This window comes from Anticarsia gemmatalis, chromosome 6 (assembly GCF_050436995.1).
Source record: "Anticarsia gemmatalis isolate Benzon Research Colony breed Stoneville strain chromosome 6, ilAntGemm2 primary, whole genome shotgun sequence".
Lineage (NCBI taxonomy): Eukaryota > Metazoa > Arthropoda > Insecta > Lepidoptera > Erebidae > Anticarsia > Anticarsia gemmatalis.
The window spans coordinates 174,438-192,392 of NC_134750.1; the positions used below are offsets into that span (position 1 = coordinate 174,438).

Consider the following 17,955-nt stretch of genomic DNA (forward strand, 5'->3'; position numbering starts at 1 on the left):
TCATTTCATTCATTTCATTCATTTCATTCATTTCATTCGTTTCATTTCAGGGAGATATTATAAGATTTCAGGGTGATGTAAGATTTCAGGAAGTTATTATGTAATCTCAGGGGCATGTAACAAGATTTCAGGGAGATGATATAAGATTTCAGGAAGTTACTTTGTAATTTAACACGTTTAAACGCACACTCGCGTCGGGGGCAGCGAACGTGTTAAGGGAGCCAAATATCATGTCAGGGAGATGGAATAAGATTTCAGGATATATATATTTTTTTTTTTTTTCTGCCTGGGACCGCGGCGAGTGCAACCTGCGCCGAAACGTTAGGCATTTTAAGGTAAAATGCGTGTTCGCGTTAATTCCCGTATTCTATTTATTATACATTAAACTTTCATTTTAGTCGTTCTTTTTATTCCTACATTGCGTTTGCTTTATTCTTCTCGTTCATTTCATTCAGTTCATTCATTTCGTTCGAATCGTTCATTTGTTAATTTCGTTAATTTTGTTTATTTCGTTCATTTCGTTTTTTTTTTCGTTAATATCATTCATTTCGTTCGTTTCGTTAATTTCGGTCATTTCGTTCACTTCATTAATTTTATTCAATTCATTTATTCCATTTATTTCATTTACTCAAGTCGTTCCATTCAATTCCTTCATTCCATTTAATTCATTCATACTTTGCACTCCATTCATCTTAAAAAAAAAAAGAAAAAAAAAAAAAAAAAAAAAAAATAGCGTCTAAGCTTACTCGTACATGAAGGAAATGAGCCATAGAAGCTAGAGTCACATTTTTTTTTGTCAGTAGTTGACAACCATATTCATTAGTATGCCAGTTTCGCTTTCTTTTTTTTTTTATTGCAAAAATCTTTGTAACTAACTAAAAGTTCCTGAATCTTTTCATTGAATTGGAAGTCAGTAAAGGTTCTTAAAATTTTTTGTCGAATATTTTTTAATTTTATTTTATCAAGTATATTAATTTTATTGAGGTAAGTTTCCAGGGAAACAAAATTTGTTGAAGACCCTTAAAAGCTTACCCACCCCTTTCCCGACCTCACCCGTAAAATTCCTAAAAGTTTTAACCGCCTGAAAGCTTATTGTTAGTTCTTTTTTTTATTGTATTTTTTTTTGTGTTTTTTTGCTTTGCTTTTTGGCAGAACAATCCTCGTACTAGCAAGGCAGCAACGAGTCGACCGTAGGTATACGACCAGAGTAAATGTAGACATACGTGTCCATACGTGGCGGATGTCAGGCAGGTACGTAGGTCTTGGATAGGAAGGAACGATGCTCAAAGGAAACGATAACTTTATAAACAATCGTTTTATTTCGTCTCTATCAAAAGAAATTCGACTTATTTTCGAACGTGTCGTTTCGTCGTATAAACTATAATATGTATGTATATTATTTACAACATCGTAAAATTACGTTTTTCGGCGACCCACGACGCCGGAAAAATACAACGGACATTTATGGTGTCGTTGGATCACCGTAACAAATAAATTATAAAAAAGTGCATAGGACGCGGCTCGGCCGATCACCCGACGTGATCCAAAGTGATCCACAATGATCCGCAGTGACCGACAGTGATCCATAGTGGCCCACAGAGATTCAGAGAGAGCGGAGGTCGCTAGCGCGGCGGCGGCGGGCGCGGCTTGGCCGTCGCGTACGCGATCTCCGAGAGACGCACGTCGATGGGCGCGCGCTCGTCGTACAGCGTGGGCGCCTGCAGGATGATGCCCGCCGACCCCACCACCACTGCCAGCGTGAAGATCCACAGGAACAGCCGGTCCAGCACCATCGCCACGTACTTCCAGTCCTCCTTCACCTGCACACGTACACACGCATGAGTAGTAATGAGTACACACGCACGGGACGCCGTCAGCGGCGACGCTCGACGAACAGGCGGACTTACCCTGGTTGACTCCTCTTCTTTTCGGGTCTGCTCGGCGATGTAGTTAATTCCGTCGATAGCCTTATTGAGCTCGGGGCAGCGGTGCCAACGGCGCAGCGCGTCGCAGAGCGCGGGCGCGTCGTGCAGCCGGCACGTGCGGCACGCGGCGCACGAGCGACACGCGGCGGCCGGCGGCGCCCCCCCTGCGCCGCACGCCGGGCCGCCCGCGCTCACGCCGCCCAGCGGGGAGCCCTCGTCCCACGGGCCGCTTTCACCCACACCCGTCACGAGCCCGGCGCTGCAATCGAAGCGACTGTGAGTTCACCGCCATCACGACGACGAGGAGACACCGAGGAGCGAGGAGCGCGAGGAGCGAGGGCGGGGTGTACTCACAAGCGACTGCGGTGAGGGTCGACGCGGTAGTGCGGGCGGCGCATGACGAGCAGCCGCGGCAGCACGTGGATGAACACGCGCCGCACCCACGGCGCCATCGTGTGCGTCTGCGGCGAGCGGAAGTGCACGTTCAGCACCACCACCGTCACGCATATACTGCGCAACAACGACTACAATAGCACCCACGCACGTAACACAACACACATCACCCATCTACTGGCTAACCACTGATATTTATTCGACAGCTTAATATGATCATAAATGTTTGATTTACATAGCGATCCGTGTGATAAGTTTACCTGAACGTATCGAGTATCATAGTGAAGAGCACGAATTTTCCGAGCAGCGGCACGACGAGCGAGGTGGGGGGGATGATCTCGGCCAGTAGCAGGAAGAACACAGTGAGCGAGAGCAGGATGGAGATGGAGAGCGACACCTTCTCGCCGCTGTCCGACGGCAGGTAGAACACGAGCACGGTCAGGAACGAGATGCCCATGCAGGGGATGATCAGGTTCACCGTGTAGAACAGCGTCTTGCGCCGCATCGTGATGTTGAACGTTATGTCCAGGTAGGGCTCGTCGCAGCACGTGTAGAACTTCTCGTTTCTATCAGACACATCATGCACGTTAGGGTCACACGGTCACAATTACACCTGACTGCATGATGCATCATATGGACGCATCAGGCGAGGGTACGCGTGCCATGTGGGATGTGTGCGGCAGTACGTACCGGACGGCGGGCACCTCGAGGATGTCCCACTCCACCGAGGTGTAGAACTCGGACAGGTCCACGCCCAGCTCCACGATGTTCGTGCCGCGCGCCTCGTCGATGTGTCGCAGGTCCACCTGATCGACACAAACGGTTACACGAGTGAGTCGTTAGCGCCGTCGATGGTGTCGATGCGGAACACTGTTCGAACTACGACTGAGTCGGGGGGCGTGTCACCTGAAAGCCGTCGTATGTCCAGGAGCCGAACTTCATAACGCAGGTCTGCTGGTCGAAAGGGAAGTACTCGACGTCGATCTCGCAGGAGGACTTGTAGATAGCGGGCGGGCGCCACTCCACGCGGCCCGTGTAGTTGAGCGTCGCCTTCGTCGCCAGCGTCACCTCGAAGTTGCCGTCGGCACTGATGACAACATACGGGCACAATGTCACGCGTCAGTCGTCACACTCACACACAGTACTGACAGTGCACAGTACACAGTATACACGGCGCGGCGCGAGCAACTCACTTGTTGTAGAGCACGATGTCCGGCCGCCAGATGTGGTCGGAGGGCACGTGCAGCATCTCCACGCCGCCATACTCGCGCGGCTCCCAAGACAATTTGTAATCGTACCAACTCTGCAAAGCACGCCGTATTAGTCTCTCGATCACGCGTTCTCTGCTTCGACAGAAGTAAACTTTACTCATATCACTTAGTCGTGTTCGCACTCACCTGCTCTACCCATAAGTTGGTCGTCATGATTTGGTTCTTGAGGTTCTGTAACAAAAGGATTGTCGTGTTAGCGGTACGTGCACGTGTAGTGTGTAGCTTGTGTACACACACATACTACACATAATATACGTAGAGAGGTATGTGTGTGTGTGTGTACTCACCACGTCGATGAGCTGGCTCAGCTTGAGCTTGATGCGCACGGTGAGCGCGTCGCTGACGTTGAGCACGGGTCGCACCAGCTTGTTGTAGTTGGAGAGCAGGTCGTCGTAGAGGCGCTTGGCGTCGGGGTTGCCGGCGCACGAGGCGAGCGCGAGCACGAGCAGCAGGGCCGCGTGCTGCGGCGCGGCGCGGCGCGGCATGTCCGCCGACGCATGGCGTCAGCGCATCGCGCCGCGACCCCGCGCCGACCCCGCCGCTCCTCGCTCTGCACACACGTTACTACTCGTTACACTGCTCTCTGACTGTCCACTGCACTATATCAGTGCGCGCGGCCCTCGTCTATTACATGTGATACCTATCTATGTGCTATTAATACATCTCAATTGTAATTAACTTTTGTAAAGTCCTCTCGCTCGTTTATTATATATATGTTACTGCCGGTCTATAGCGGCTACAATAACAGACGTATATCTACAATTAATTGAATAAAGCTTATTATTTTGTAAATTATATTTATGAGAGATATTAAAAATACTAAGTCATTACCGTATTTACAGTAACCTACACAGTATAGAACAGACTAGTCCAGGGAATAGTTTCGGTGTGATAGTGCCAATAGACAGCCGCGTACCATTACAAATGACAGTAAACATTAACATAGAGGATGTCACCTCTTGGTAGACGGCCGATATTTACAAAACATATGCTAGAATATGGATTAGAATGACATGAATAATTCAGCGCTGAGGCGACGCGCCGCACAGCTTCCTGATACTGTTATATATATATGGAGCATTTCTGGTCACGCGTAGCAGATGCTACGGCGTAGCGGGCCTCCCCCGCTACGAGGAGCTACGACGTAGAACGTCAAGATGCCCATGAAAATGAGAATAAACATTTACACAGGCTAGTTGTAGCGGTAGCAAAGTGATTAGAAGATCGCAAGCAATCCTTGAACGTGAAGTACGCGTGTTTCATTCATTCGTTTTTTAATCCATAAAGTTACGTGTATGTACACTGTAAAATATTTTTCTGTTATTACAGTAAGGTCGGTAGTGAATGCGACTACTATGCAAGAGTTCAAGGGTTGGGTCAAAAAGTCTTTTCTGAGTTTTTCTGCTCAGAATTTCTCAGAGATTGCCCGGAGTTAGGAAGTTTAGATCGTAGATCTCCGTGCCTCGGAGAGCTCGTAAAGCCGTCGCGGTCCTGCGCCTCTAACCTCTCGCTGTCACGTCAGATTAGCCCTTCAACCGGGCTTGAGAGTCAGGGAATAGGAAGTGTGATAGGTACCTGTGTATTATGCACACACTTGGACACTATAAACAAAGTGGTTCACGCGGGCTGGTTTCAATGAAACTGGCCGACGTAGCCGACAATCCAGCCAGGGGTTCATTGATAACGTAGTCGCATAGGGACGACAATATACAGTTGTACGTGCTGTATTGGCGATCTTATGTTTCATACAAGTTTATGAATAAATATTATTGTATCACGGGGTGTCACGCAACTTCGAGTCGGGCTGGTTCGAGTGGAGTGACACGCACAGAGCGGAGTGACCGCCGAGAGCCGACACACAGCATCGATGATTGCAACTCCTGACACGCTTATTTCGTAGTACCGACACTACATGTTAAGTATAAACTGCTTCACAATTAACAAGCGACCTTCTTTGACAGCTTGTGTGTGATTGACTCTATCTTTCTAACGGCGACGCGGCAGTACATTCAACAACTTTTTTGTTTATTTTCTATTAGGCAAGAATAATAATTGATGGAACAGGTTGCATGCAGGCTCACACGCGGCACACCTCCTGTATCAACTATGTATATATTTATTATATATAAATTCACGAGAATACAAAGACGACAGCCGCAGTGTCACATCTGCGCCACACACAGTACTACACACCCCGTATGTACCGTGCGTTACGAGTGGAAGAGTCTTTCGACAACATTCACTTCACAATACATCGCGCAACTAATATGCATAAGTATGTATCTGATCTATTAAAACCTTTTTAAAAAGAGTAAGCCGTGAGTTTGTCGAGCGAGCGCCACGAGTAACCAGATTAACGTTTTTAAACTCTCGCGACTAGTACACATAATATTATAATGCAACGGGTCTTATACGCGATTGAAAATTTAAAGGTTAGGCTACCTTATTTGCTGCCCGACGTTTCGATCGCATTACAACGACCTTTAAATTTTCAATCGCGTATAAGACCCGTTGCATTATAATATTATGAGTAACCAGATGTTCCGAAACGTTGGTAACCCCTAAAAACAATTTGACTTTATCTAATATTTGTAAACAAGTTAACGATTAAGGAAATTATGAATTACCTACAATAGACATTTACATCGAGGACGGCAGAGGCGCATGACAAAAGCATTAAGAGAGATTTTGTAACAAAGCATGTACATTGTACATAGTATGTCGTAGCAAAGCGGTTAAATTCAATGTACGTGTGAAATATGATGTAATGTGTGTTCATATGACTGACATGAGCCACGCCGTGACATCCAGTACCAGTGCTGACTCAGTGGCAGCCAGTTACATTAATCCCGCGCGGATTTATTTTCTATGCTGTCAATTATGGCTAAAAAAATTATATATCAACCTTCTGAATAAGTTATGTTTTGCATTATAAAAAATGCAGCTGGCTGTTTTGCGAAGCTGGTACACGTAAAATAATTATAAATAAACATTTCATTATTAATATGAATTATACATTATGAAATTCCAATAATTTAGTAACAATTAACTTTTTAAAATTCTTCCATGTGGAACTTGTCGTTTGGAATGTGATACGTCATGATTTAGAAATATTTCAAATAACAAACAGAATGAGAAGTTCTGTGATAACACTATCAGATTGAGGCTCGTGACGCGAGGACGCACGAGGACGCTGCACTATGATGATGCGGGTGTCGGTGACCGTCATGCAGCTAGTTTAAAGTAACTTTGCAGTTATCACTTAATATACGCTAAATACTGTGTACAATTAAAATAAACAAAACGTGTAGGTAAACAAACAGGTTATATGTAGCTGCCACGACACGGCACAGAGCAAGCAGACCGACCACCGCGCTCACACCGCTCACACCGCTCACAGTGCTCATACTCGAACATCGAGACGTTGATAACGACGCTCTACACCACCACACCACCACACCGCTACTACAGCTAGCACACACTACCAGCAGCCTGTGTCTCCTGCTAGTTAGTACATGTCACTGATCACGCGACGATGCTCACGTGTCATACACTCAACTAGGATTCGTTTCTAATACCCATTGTTCATTAACTAAATAAGGTCGGAGAGCGAGTCGATTGTAAAACATAATAACATGTATATTGTTCCTAATAATACAACCAGGATATAAGGAATAATTCATGTTATCGTACACTACACTACACTGGCTGCACTGTACCTGTATGTGCATATATAATATTAATATGTACATATTTATTGATCTAAATCAATAGTGTAGTGTTGTCGTCAATACGTACACATGACACTGAGTGATGCTGTGAACCGTGTCCACTGAGTTCTCTATCACACTCTAATGTATATAATAATAATAATGTCCTCCTGGCCGATATTTCTCTGCGGCGGCCAGTTTCATTAAAACCAGCCAAGTGTGCTGAACTTTGCTTATAGTGTCCAAGTGTGTGCACAATACTCAGGTACACTCTCTACTCCTTTACTCTCATAGTCCGGTGGGTTGGCTAATACGACACGACCAGTGAGAGGTCAGAGGCAAAACCGACGGTGTTACGTGCTCACTGAGGCACGGAGGTCTACGATCTCGACTTCCTAACTCCGGGCATTCTGGAATACTCAAAAAAGACTGTTTGGTCCGATCCGGGAATCGGAGCCGAGATCTCTTGTGCGGCAGTCGCATACAATACCGACCGTGCCACACATACAGTCAAATAACATAATAATATAACGAGGCTGAGAGCATGTAACGTATAATATTTACAGTAGGTACTAATACCAATTTTGGTGTTATTAGATCCGCTCGATCTACTGTCGGTGAAGTAAAGCTAATGCTTTGAGCGTAATGTCGGTGCTAAGAAGACGCGGCACTCTCTGCCTACATTCGTAAGTAAGAGTGCAGAGATGAGAGCGCTCCCTCATCACCACGTACTCGTACGGTGAACACTCGTATTCGTGCAACAACATTCATTGTAAGTATAAACACGAGTGCGTGTTCCCCACTGAAGCCACTGATATACGACTAACTTTAAATTGACACTGATGTGTTCGGGAAAATAATGAACTTAGCGACATGTGAACGTGCGCCCGGACAGACACACACAGAGCTCGCCAGTACTGCTCAGATTATAACAACAAAGATCTGTGTGACGACGAGCTCGCGCGCTGCCTGTGTCTAAACTTTTATAATTGAAACCACTTCACTCTGGGCCGAAGCGAGTGAGTTACACTAGCGTCATAGTGTTATCAACTATTAAGCAATATTTTATAGTGATAAAGACAATGAAAAATCGTATCATGTATACATCTCGTGCGCGATGTTAGACTAATGTTTTCTCGATTCAAGTTTGTCATGGTGATAAAGGATGCTCACACTCTTGTTAAGAAGAAATAGTTAGAAGTACTGTGACTGAAGTAGTGCAGCAGCACATACTTTATGAAAGATTTATCGCGAGAGCAGGACTTAATATCATAGAGTTATTGAGCCGCGAGTGTGTGACGACGCGAAGACGTGACCGAGTGCCAAGTGCGGTGATGAACTGACATCTGACTGAGGTCCGAGTCAGAAACATTAGAAATAATGAGAAGGAGACGGGCGCCACGAGGAGCCGGCCGCCCACCAGCCTGGCGCCTGGCGCCATCCTCAGCTCTATCACACAATCAGAAAGCTCGGCAGCGAGAGAGACATTTACCAGATCTGCACGAAGCGGACGAATCCTTAAAGTGAGTGATCGGCAGCTAGTCCAATGTTAATTCATGATATTCACAGTGGAGCGCGGAGGTGGAGCTAGTGCGAGCGGGCTCACGCGCGCGCGGGCCCGGCGGCGGCGGCGGTCATGGCGCGACGACGACAACACGAGGCGTGCGACACGGGCGGGGGCGCGCCGCGGACTGCCGCCGCCGGCCGCGCCGCCGCGCCCAGCGCCCCGGCGCGCCCCGCCGCCGCGACACCGCCGCGACACCGCTGCGACACCACGCCGACACCACGGCGACACCACGACGACACCAGCGCCACACGCCGCCACCCACCACGACGCGCCACCACGCACACCACTTTACCACGATTGTTGACGGCGAATATTCGCCGACCGAGTACCACTTTCAACTTAATTAAATGCACTGACAAAACTTTTCCAATTATTCCTGCCAAGTTCTTTCACGACCCGAATAATTATAGAGAAATCCATTTTTGGATATATTCATTGTTATTTCCAGTAAACGTGCTAAGTGATTATTCTTAGTAGCAACTAGTAGCAACTAGTAGCAACTAGTAGCAAGTACAATACTATGTTCAGACTGGATAGATGTGACGATGTCGGCGCTGGTGGTGCCTCGTGAGTCGTGACCGGTGATCAGAGTGGTGGTACGTACACACACAGTGCTGCGCTAGTTTTTAAATTTACTACAAAAGCTCGACGACTAATAAAACAGACAGTATTTAATTATTATTTATTGTGTATCTCTTTGTGTGTACTGTACTATGTGTGTGTGTGTGTATGTACAGTACCAACTGCAATGGGGCGTGGCCTAAACTCGGAAATTAATAAACAAAATATAACGTATTAAAACGGTACACAATACAAGTGAAGACAACGCTTCGTTGCTGTCGATGATGAAAGATGTCGTGGAGAAGCAGGTGATGTGTAGTCATACTTACTATATGTAATATGTATGTAATAGTATGTATGTAGGAGCAGTGAGCAGTAGTGGCTGGTGATGTGTGCCATTATTCTTTATTCCTTTCTTTATGTTTTATATTAGAAAAAATGGATTAACGCATATAATAGTTTTTAACCCGGGTTACTGTAAAGTCGCCGCATCATCACTGTGAGTTAAAGAGTCGGTAGAGCGCAATAGTAGAGCGGGCTCAACAATCGTAATACTGTGTGCTAAGTAAATAGAATGTGGATAGCGAGGGCTTGCGGCTTGTGAGTCTGTGGCATTACTATGATTGAAACAATGCTCGCGTCGCGCACTTTCATTACGTAATCACGCTAATTATATTTAATGTATTTCGGAACTGTCACTCAGCTGAAAACACTTCGAGGGACATCCTCTACGAATAGTGGTGATTGTAATGAAATTCACATTCATTGTGTAGTATAATATAATATATGTGATATACGTAATGGTGTAGCAGAGGAGAGCGCGCGTGCAGGACTCGTTCACTTCTTGAATGGCGGTGTGACCGCGGCGCAGACACGCGGCTGAACTCGCATGTGCGGGTTTATTATGTTCTGCAGCTCGAATGATAGATGATATAATCACGTGAAACATCTATGTAGCTAAGTATACTTATATAAAAGGTCGGTTGTCGTGTCGCGTTAGCGCGGCGCGAGGTGGGCGGGTCGTTATCGCGGGTGCCATTATTTCATTAAGATCATTAATGGATTGTCCATTAGAGCGGTGGAGCGGTTCAAATCGTTGAGGGAGAAAGGTTTAAATCTCATTATCGGTAAGTGCGTAGCCCGTTGCACGCCGCACGCTGCACGCTGCAGGCCGCACGCTGCACGCGGCACGCGGCGCGGCTCCACGTACTACGCGCACTACAAACACTACACACTACACACGGACGAGTCAGCTGACACTGGCGCGTGCTGGTGGGACGCACACATCATAACGAGCTATAATGTTTATTTTGTATTATACATAATATAGAGGTATATAATAGGATAATGTTAAGTCATTTCTATGGCCGATGGTTAGTAAGAGCGAGAATATACGGACACTGCTCCCCGTTGCTCATTTGTTACAAATTAGTGTGTACAAGTAATATACCTACTATATATCCATACTAATATTATAAATTCGAAAGTAACTCTGTCTGTCTGTCTGTCTGCTACTCAATCACGCCTAAACTACTGAACCAATTTGCATGAAATTAGGTATGGAGATATTTTGATACCCGAGAAAGGACATAGACATACTTTTTACCCCGGGAAAATAACGCATTTCCCGGGAAAATTCAGGTGGCGAACGAAGTCGCGAATAATGAATATTATAATGACATTGAATTAACAAAATTCCGTTGTCATGGCAACTGTTTTAATGGCGGAAATGCCTTAGCGCGACTTCGTTATATTATGAGATATAAATTGATATAAATAATTTTGAGAATATTTTTCAGTAGTACGTAGAGTTTACCATTTGTCTAGAACCACGGATAGCATAACGATGCACTTACAAATAAATAAACGAAACGAGAGAACAGTCTAAATTGTGGAGTGGCAGGTATAGGTATAGCTAGTGGGCTGATGCGGGGCGAGTGCGATTGCACGTGTGGCGGTGCTGTTAACTCGCTCGTAATGCACGCCAATAAAACGTATTGAGCTCGACGAGACTATTTGATTCCATGAAAGCGGCGCGCCTCCGCACCCCGGCACCTCCGCAGCGTCAGTTATTGTGTGCAGCGACACACCGTGCCTCTGTGCGCTGTGCTGACTAGTACCTAGTGCTGACTGATGCTGCCTTGTGATGACTGGTGCTGACTCGTGTGGCACACACACGAGGTGCTGCGAGCGCGCGCGTCTCGTATCAAACATCAGCAGCGCGCGTTATTTCCGGACGTCAGCGCTATCTACTTGTACAGCAAGTCAGTCCGATACTTCATTTATTCCGCGCTTACGATATGTTCATTAAAATAAGCGATATCACCACGAGAGATATTACCACGAGAGAGGTACGAGAATCGTACCCATGTTGGCGCGTGTATCTGTGCGTGTTGGTTGTGAGCAATCGTGCACTGCTCGATGTCACTGAGTCATCTGGACTCGTGGGATTCGTATATTTGTTTGACAGCATCTAACGTAGTAGGTGCTACGGGCTGTGAACGACACGGCAGAGTGCGGGGGAGCGCGGGTGAGGCGAGCGGAGGGGAGGGGAGTCTCACGTGAAGATAAACCTTCAGGACGGTAATCTCGAGTGTCATAACACGATCCCGGAGCAGTTTATCGCGCGCCGGCACCGGACGCCCCGCGCCGTCGCCGCGCCCCGCTGCCCCTCACTCATCGCTCGGGACGGTATCACAGCGACGCTGACAATAGTTCGCTGGCGGATAGATACGAGCGATGTGTGAGCTAAGTATCCGCTCTGAAAGCATCGTCACCCACACACACACACACAACACACACACACACACACTTGACAGTCTTGTAGCACTTTCGTAGCGCGCGCTTCGAAACACGTTATTTTGGTCATTCTTTAAGCTCTCTAATGCACTGTATAATATAAATTTATTAAATAAAACAGTTGCGTATGTAATACTATACTAGTGGCTAAGATTAGCTGACTACTTACATACAAGTCTGATTGTTTTGGCGCGGACGTAGCGATTGCTGTTACTGTTATAGTAACCTTATCGCACTGTCCCTATATCATGAATAGTCATGATGTATGCTTTTTTTAGTTATGTTCCAGAAAGAATGCTCTTTCAGAAAGAGCTTTCCACGCGGTGATGTTACAGGGGCAGAAGTGAGTAATAACACTACATGACCTACCTACTATGTTAACATCATCATTAGAATTATCTTACGATTCTCTCTCTTGAGTTAGATGGATGTTATAGCTAATTCCAGTGAGTTTGTCTGTCTGGGAGCGATCGTACAAAAACAATCAAATGAATGAAAAAGATACAACGTTCACGCAAGTGGAGTAACACTTTCACAAGTGCAGTGTTAGCGTGGAGTGCGTGAATGTGGCGGGGGTGAGGCGCGCCCTGAGGGACGAGGAGGGGGGAGGCCCGAGAACGGTGGCAGCGGCTCATTTTCGGCGACTTCCGGGATGTCGCGACAAGATCGCGGAAGCCGCGAGCGGCGCACTCGTCCTTGCCCCCCCTCGCAGAACGTCAAGCTCCGTGTGGTGGCGCGTGGTGGCGCGCGGTGGCGCGAGGGTGGCGCGAGGGTGGCGCGAGGTGGCCCGCCCCTGACCTACATGTAGTGCGTGCGTCCGCTGCGTACCGCACCGCACCGCGCCGCGCCTCGCCGCGCCTCGCCGCGCCGTGCCGCTGCAACTCAGCACCGACTACACACAATACTCCCCGCTCATTACAGCGTCTCCGACTGCAGGCTTCATTGCAGTACCAGTGACCTTGAGACTTCTGCCCGCCACGATTGGTCGATGACAAATCTCAGTTGGTTCCGCTTATATTTAAAAGTGCGGTGAAGATAAATACTCTTTGCATGTACATCTCGGTACTTAACGGAATGATTCTTGGTTGACATGTATTCAAAATGATGTTCTTTTTGCGTTTTCAGACTGTGTGTATCGCATGTGATATCTGAGCGCCGAGCTGCGACTCAAGCACGCGTCATCGCGCGCTCTACTCGTAGTACCGCTGACGGACCGACGCGGCGACGCGGCGACGCGGCGACGTGGTCCACGGCGCGCCACCGCTTGATATTCGCAGCGCATCACTACACTAACGCGTTGTTTACGAGCGTCCTCCAGCCCCGGGCTAATGAGTCGCACGCGTGCACGCACTATACGAGTGGATGATGTCTACGGAATAATAACTACTGCCAAATAATTGATATTTACGCGAAAGACGCGCACATAGATTAAAAAGTATGTATGAAATGTAAGAAATGTTTGAAGCGTAGCGTGCGATTAGGGTGCGGGCCAGGTGCGGGGTGCGGACGGTCGGAAACGCGCACGCGACAGGTCGCCGGCGGAACGGACTCGAGTCCGCACACCGTTACAACGCTTCCGATGTGTTGTGCGACAGGACCGGAGCGGACGCGCATTACTCACCGCTCTTCAGCGACACACAACAGCCACACAACAGCCGCGCCAGCCACCTCGCTCCCTCACACTTTGCTCTCGGGATTCAGTGCAATAGAAACACTAAGGTACACCTAATAATCTCATTTCTGTTAAGCTGAGTAACGTACACGGTGATACGCGTGAACGTGTAGGTGTCGTGTGCATGTGTGTGTGAGTGTGTGTGTGTGTGTGTGGCGGGCGGAGACAGCTAGCTACTTATATGTTAAGCGCAGTAATGAGACGCAGACGGAACGTTCAAAGGTTTTCGCTCGAAGAAGCGCACTGAAGACAGTGCACAAAGGCGGCGTCGCTCGCAAGTTTAAAGCTTTAACGATTCAAATTGAACATGGCTACGTGTCAAATGCACTTCACTTGGTGCTACACGCAGGCACGGTTATGTTTATACGTACGGGTTCAAGCAAGACTCTGTATCGTGCTAAATCGCATGTTTGTCTTATACTAGGCGAGGGTGCGGGTGTCGGCTAAAATATCTACTAATTCTAAATTCCTGTCCAAAGCGTTGTATTACCACGCGAGAGTTTGACGGTGCCCGCTACATTTAACCCAGAGTGATGCGGTTCAGTTTATTAGGTGGCGGATTTTGTTAACGTTTGTAGTAAAGTAGTTAATGAATTACTTTGAATGAGACAGTGTGCCTACATTATCGAAACGAATCCGTAGCTATTAGCTTGAAGTTAAATCTGAATCTATCAAACAGTTGACATGCGATGATTTCCTCCCCCCCCCGTCCATTAGCGACGCGGTGCGAAGCTGTGAAGGGGGGGGGGGGGGGGGCGGTTGAGAGACACATTTTCATTTTGCCACTTCACTTACCGTTTATCGACAGTTTTGCTTTTGACAAGAATTAATTTAAGCACAATTTGTGATGACAGCTATCAATTATCTATTAAAGTGCCAATAAAATATTTTTCGTCTTAGTGTAGCGTTACACAAATCATGGCAGATATGATTGCACAAGATAATTTTGTGTTTGTGTATAATGTGAATACTTTACTTTTCTATCATCCGACGAGTACGCAAGTTTGTACGCTGCAATTCGGGAAAATTGTGACAAATACACAACATCGATCATTAGGGTATACGTGGATTCCATCCAAGTATCGAGACGGACATGTGAAGTGACACTGACACTGTATTTGAAAACGCTTCTACAAAAACTTTACAAACAAGTAAGTTGCAAGCACTGATAAACAGTTTGAATATTTCAAATGGTACTTTTGCGGCAGACAACTGATCCATTGAGCATTACGATTGGTAGTATTATGAGAAAGAACAATGTGTAGTCGATGGAGAGACGAAAATCGCGCGCGGGGAGGTGCGGGCCGGGGGGGGGGGGTTGCTCGAGAGGATATTGTGTGGATTGGCTCTTGGCGCCGGAGCACCTTCGAGAGCCATCGTCCGTCGATGAGAGCACGCGACGGAGCTCGCGCGCCGCGCTCCTCCCGGCGAGCAGCTCGCGCCGCGCACCGCCACCACCTCTCTGTTGATAATTGTCTGGAACAAGCTGTATGCTGTATGTCACCACTTATCACCACTTGACGTAGGTAATAAGGAGGCTAGTCTTAATGACTGGACGGGGATTTTCTCCAGGGTTGGGTAAGTGCGACTTGAGGATTTGACGCGTTGCTGGCGTTGTTTTGATGACATAGCGCGTACCGGGTAGGGTAGCAATCAAATGTAGATCAACGACATGTGACTGACGCGGGGCGACCATGAATAGCTCGGACATGCTCCCACATAATATAAATATTATGCTTACCCGGCCAGTTGAAGTGGCTAACCAAATTACTAAATGAATCGTTTAACAACGAGTGAGTGCGAGTGGGTGCCGGGAGTTAGTTCAGTTAGCGAGCAAGTATGTGCGGAGCGTCACTCGCGTTACCAGGTGATATCCGCGCGGCATCTATCAGCGGCAGCGGACGTCTCGTGGCACCACGCTTTAATCTATTCTCCATTACATCATTATTATTACTCATCGACGCGAACTTAGTGCTCAAGTGGAAACATTGGCACGCATTTGGCACGGAGCGTATATTTTTTGCAGACAAGGAAATGTAATGGCATCTTGAATGTTTGTTCGTAGCAGTAGTTTACTTACAGGAACCCTTTCCTAAACTAACTCTCTTTGGCCAATAAAAACTTAGTGTTACGTAATGTGACGGAGGCCGCGAGGAATGACTCTGCGGGTGACGGCGGGGCGGCGGGGTGCGGGGCGCGGGGTGCGGGGAGCGGGGGCGAGGTCAAGGATATGCCATACTTTGTCTATGGGATTGCATCTCTCTAGAATTATTTGCACTGTTTGAACTAACAATACCCATATATTTTTTAACATTGCTAAACTACATTTAAGTTATTTTTATATTAGAGTAAGGCAGTATAAATTTACGAAATAATATAATATTTCTCTACCGTGATCCTTTCCTACGAACAATTAAAAACGCGAATTGAACATTAGACGCCGTTCTCTCAATACGTTCACAAACATCGTGTGCAGTACACCAGCAGTGTCAGCGCCAGCAGTGCGAGCACCAGCAGCGCTTGACTGATCGTAGTACGTGGTAGATCGTAGTTTAAACATGCGAGGTGACAGTCTCCGCTTTCTAAGTATGTAACGTGTACGTAGTACGCGCGAACATAGGCTTACATATCATACAGGAAAGGTATAGTATAGTAAGTGTTTACTCGAGGGAGTCGGCCGCGCTGACACGCTGGCCACGCTGGACACGCCGGCCACGCTGGACGCTGTGAGCGGTGGACGAGGTTGGTATAATGCCAAGAGAAAGCGTTAATAGAGCACGTCTTTTTCCGAATAAACTTGGCACTCATTTAACATTTTTAACGATGCGCTGTTGAAAACTTGACACACATTGCATTACGATGCACTCACACTCCTCGCGCCCCTCGCACTATCGTAAACGAAATAATATAATATGACAACGGTTATATCCGTAGGCTCGTCTCCAATCTCCGGGCTGCTATATCTATTGAGAAGGACTTTAACGTAAATTAGAAAAGTTCTATCCGAATCGAATCCCCAGACCTCAAGATCCGCAGCCGGATACGGTATCGACTGCGCCACACAGGTATCGTAAACAAAGACGCGATTACTTACGGTGGTTGAGATATTTTATTTAAATCAAGATTATTTCGATACAACGGAGAAAATAGAATCCAGCGAGCGTCGGCCGCCGCCGCCCGCAGCCGCCGCCCGCAGCCGCGCTCAGCCGACCGATTATTATCTCTGTGCTGCTTCAGCTGGAGGAAGCGAATGTTTTATAAAAATATTATAATTTCCCTCTAAATACACCAGATGAAATTAAATTAAATCGAAAAAAAATATGCAAACACGGATAGTGAGCGCGAGTAGTGTCGGTGCGGCGTCGGTGCGGTGTCGGCGGGGTATCGTGGCGGCGCGTGTGTGATGGAAGCGAACGTATCGTATTAATTAATGTGATGTAATTAGTGGAGGGCGCGGGTACTTGGTCCCGACCGCTATTTGTAATTATACACAGCGCCATTACCCGCGACTCCTTGCGACTGACACTGAGCCGCCGGCGACCGACAGCTTCGTCAATAATTCAATTAGCTCGATCGGCACAAGTGCACTAACATGCATGTGCGTACTGTACGTCTTTACAAAGGTATCGCTGTACGACATAATATTTATCATGATCGAGACTGCCGCCCAGTGGCCGCGGCGTGTGAGCGTCGTGTGAGCAGATCGAGCAGAGGGGCGTGTGTTCGCACGTTTGTTGTTGATATTAAAAATGAAGTGGCATGATGTTACTGCGCGTTCTTTACGTTCATATTTATACGTAGTCTGTCGGCGTTCATTGTAACGAGAACCGGCAAAATGAGAAATTTCACGCTTTAATAAAGCGCTGAGAGCGAGGCTCTTTCGCCGTTTTACATCTTTTCATAAAACAGAGGCGAGTGCATCTCCGCTCGGCGTGGCTCCGCTCCGCTCCGCTCCGCACCGCTCCGCAGCGCTCCGCAGCGCTCGGACTACACGTAAACAAGTTAGATCGCAGCCGCGACCCGCGTCTCCTGTATTATGTAAGCTGCTTAAGAGTAA

General features: G+C 47.3%; 1 protein-coding gene and 1 long non-coding RNA gene across 2 annotated transcripts; both read right to left on the reverse strand.

Annotated features, from left to right (window-relative positions):
- Positions 1-1,300: 1,300 nt before the first annotated feature.
- Positions 1,301-8,982, reverse strand: LOC142973424 (acetylcholine receptor subunit alpha-like). Its single transcript, XM_076115087.1, has 10 exons — positions 8,792-8,982; positions 3,877-4,139; positions 3,716-3,760; positions 3,512-3,621; positions 3,225-3,405; positions 3,009-3,124; positions 2,579-2,884; positions 2,280-2,435; positions 1,908-2,184; positions 1,301-1,820 (listed from the first exon to the last, which is right to left on the reverse strand). The coding sequence occupies exons 2-10, from the start codon at positions 4,072-4,074 to the stop codon at positions 1,623-1,625; spliced, it is 1,587 nt and encodes a 528-aa protein (XP_075971202.1). The 5' UTR covers positions 4,075-4,139; positions 8,792-8,982; the 3' UTR covers positions 1,301-1,622.
- Positions 8,983-9,045: 63 nt separating this feature from the next.
- Positions 9,046-17,418, reverse strand: LOC142973839 (uncharacterized). Its single transcript, XR_012959526.1, has 3 exons — positions 16,993-17,418; positions 15,640-16,301; positions 9,046-9,252 (listed from the first exon to the last, which is right to left on the reverse strand). It is a non-coding gene; the product is annotated as an uncharacterized LOC142973839 (long non-coding RNA).
- Positions 17,419-17,955: the final 537 nt, after the last annotated feature.

Excerpts from the sequence above, each read along its gene's own strand:
- LOC142973424 (XM_076115087.1), bottom strand. The coding sequence starts at position 4,074 with ATGCCGCGCCGCGCCGCGCCGCAGCACGCGGCCCTGCTGCTCGTGCTC. Across the intron at positions 3,622-3,715 it reads CCAACTTATGGGTAGAGCAG|AGTTGGTACGATTACAAATT; the intron begins GTGAGTGCGAAC and ends CGTGCTTTGCAG. Across the intron at positions 3,125-3,224 it reads GGACATACGACGGCTTTCAG|GTGGACCTGCGACACATCGA; the intron begins GTGACACGCCCC and ends TGTGTCGATCAG.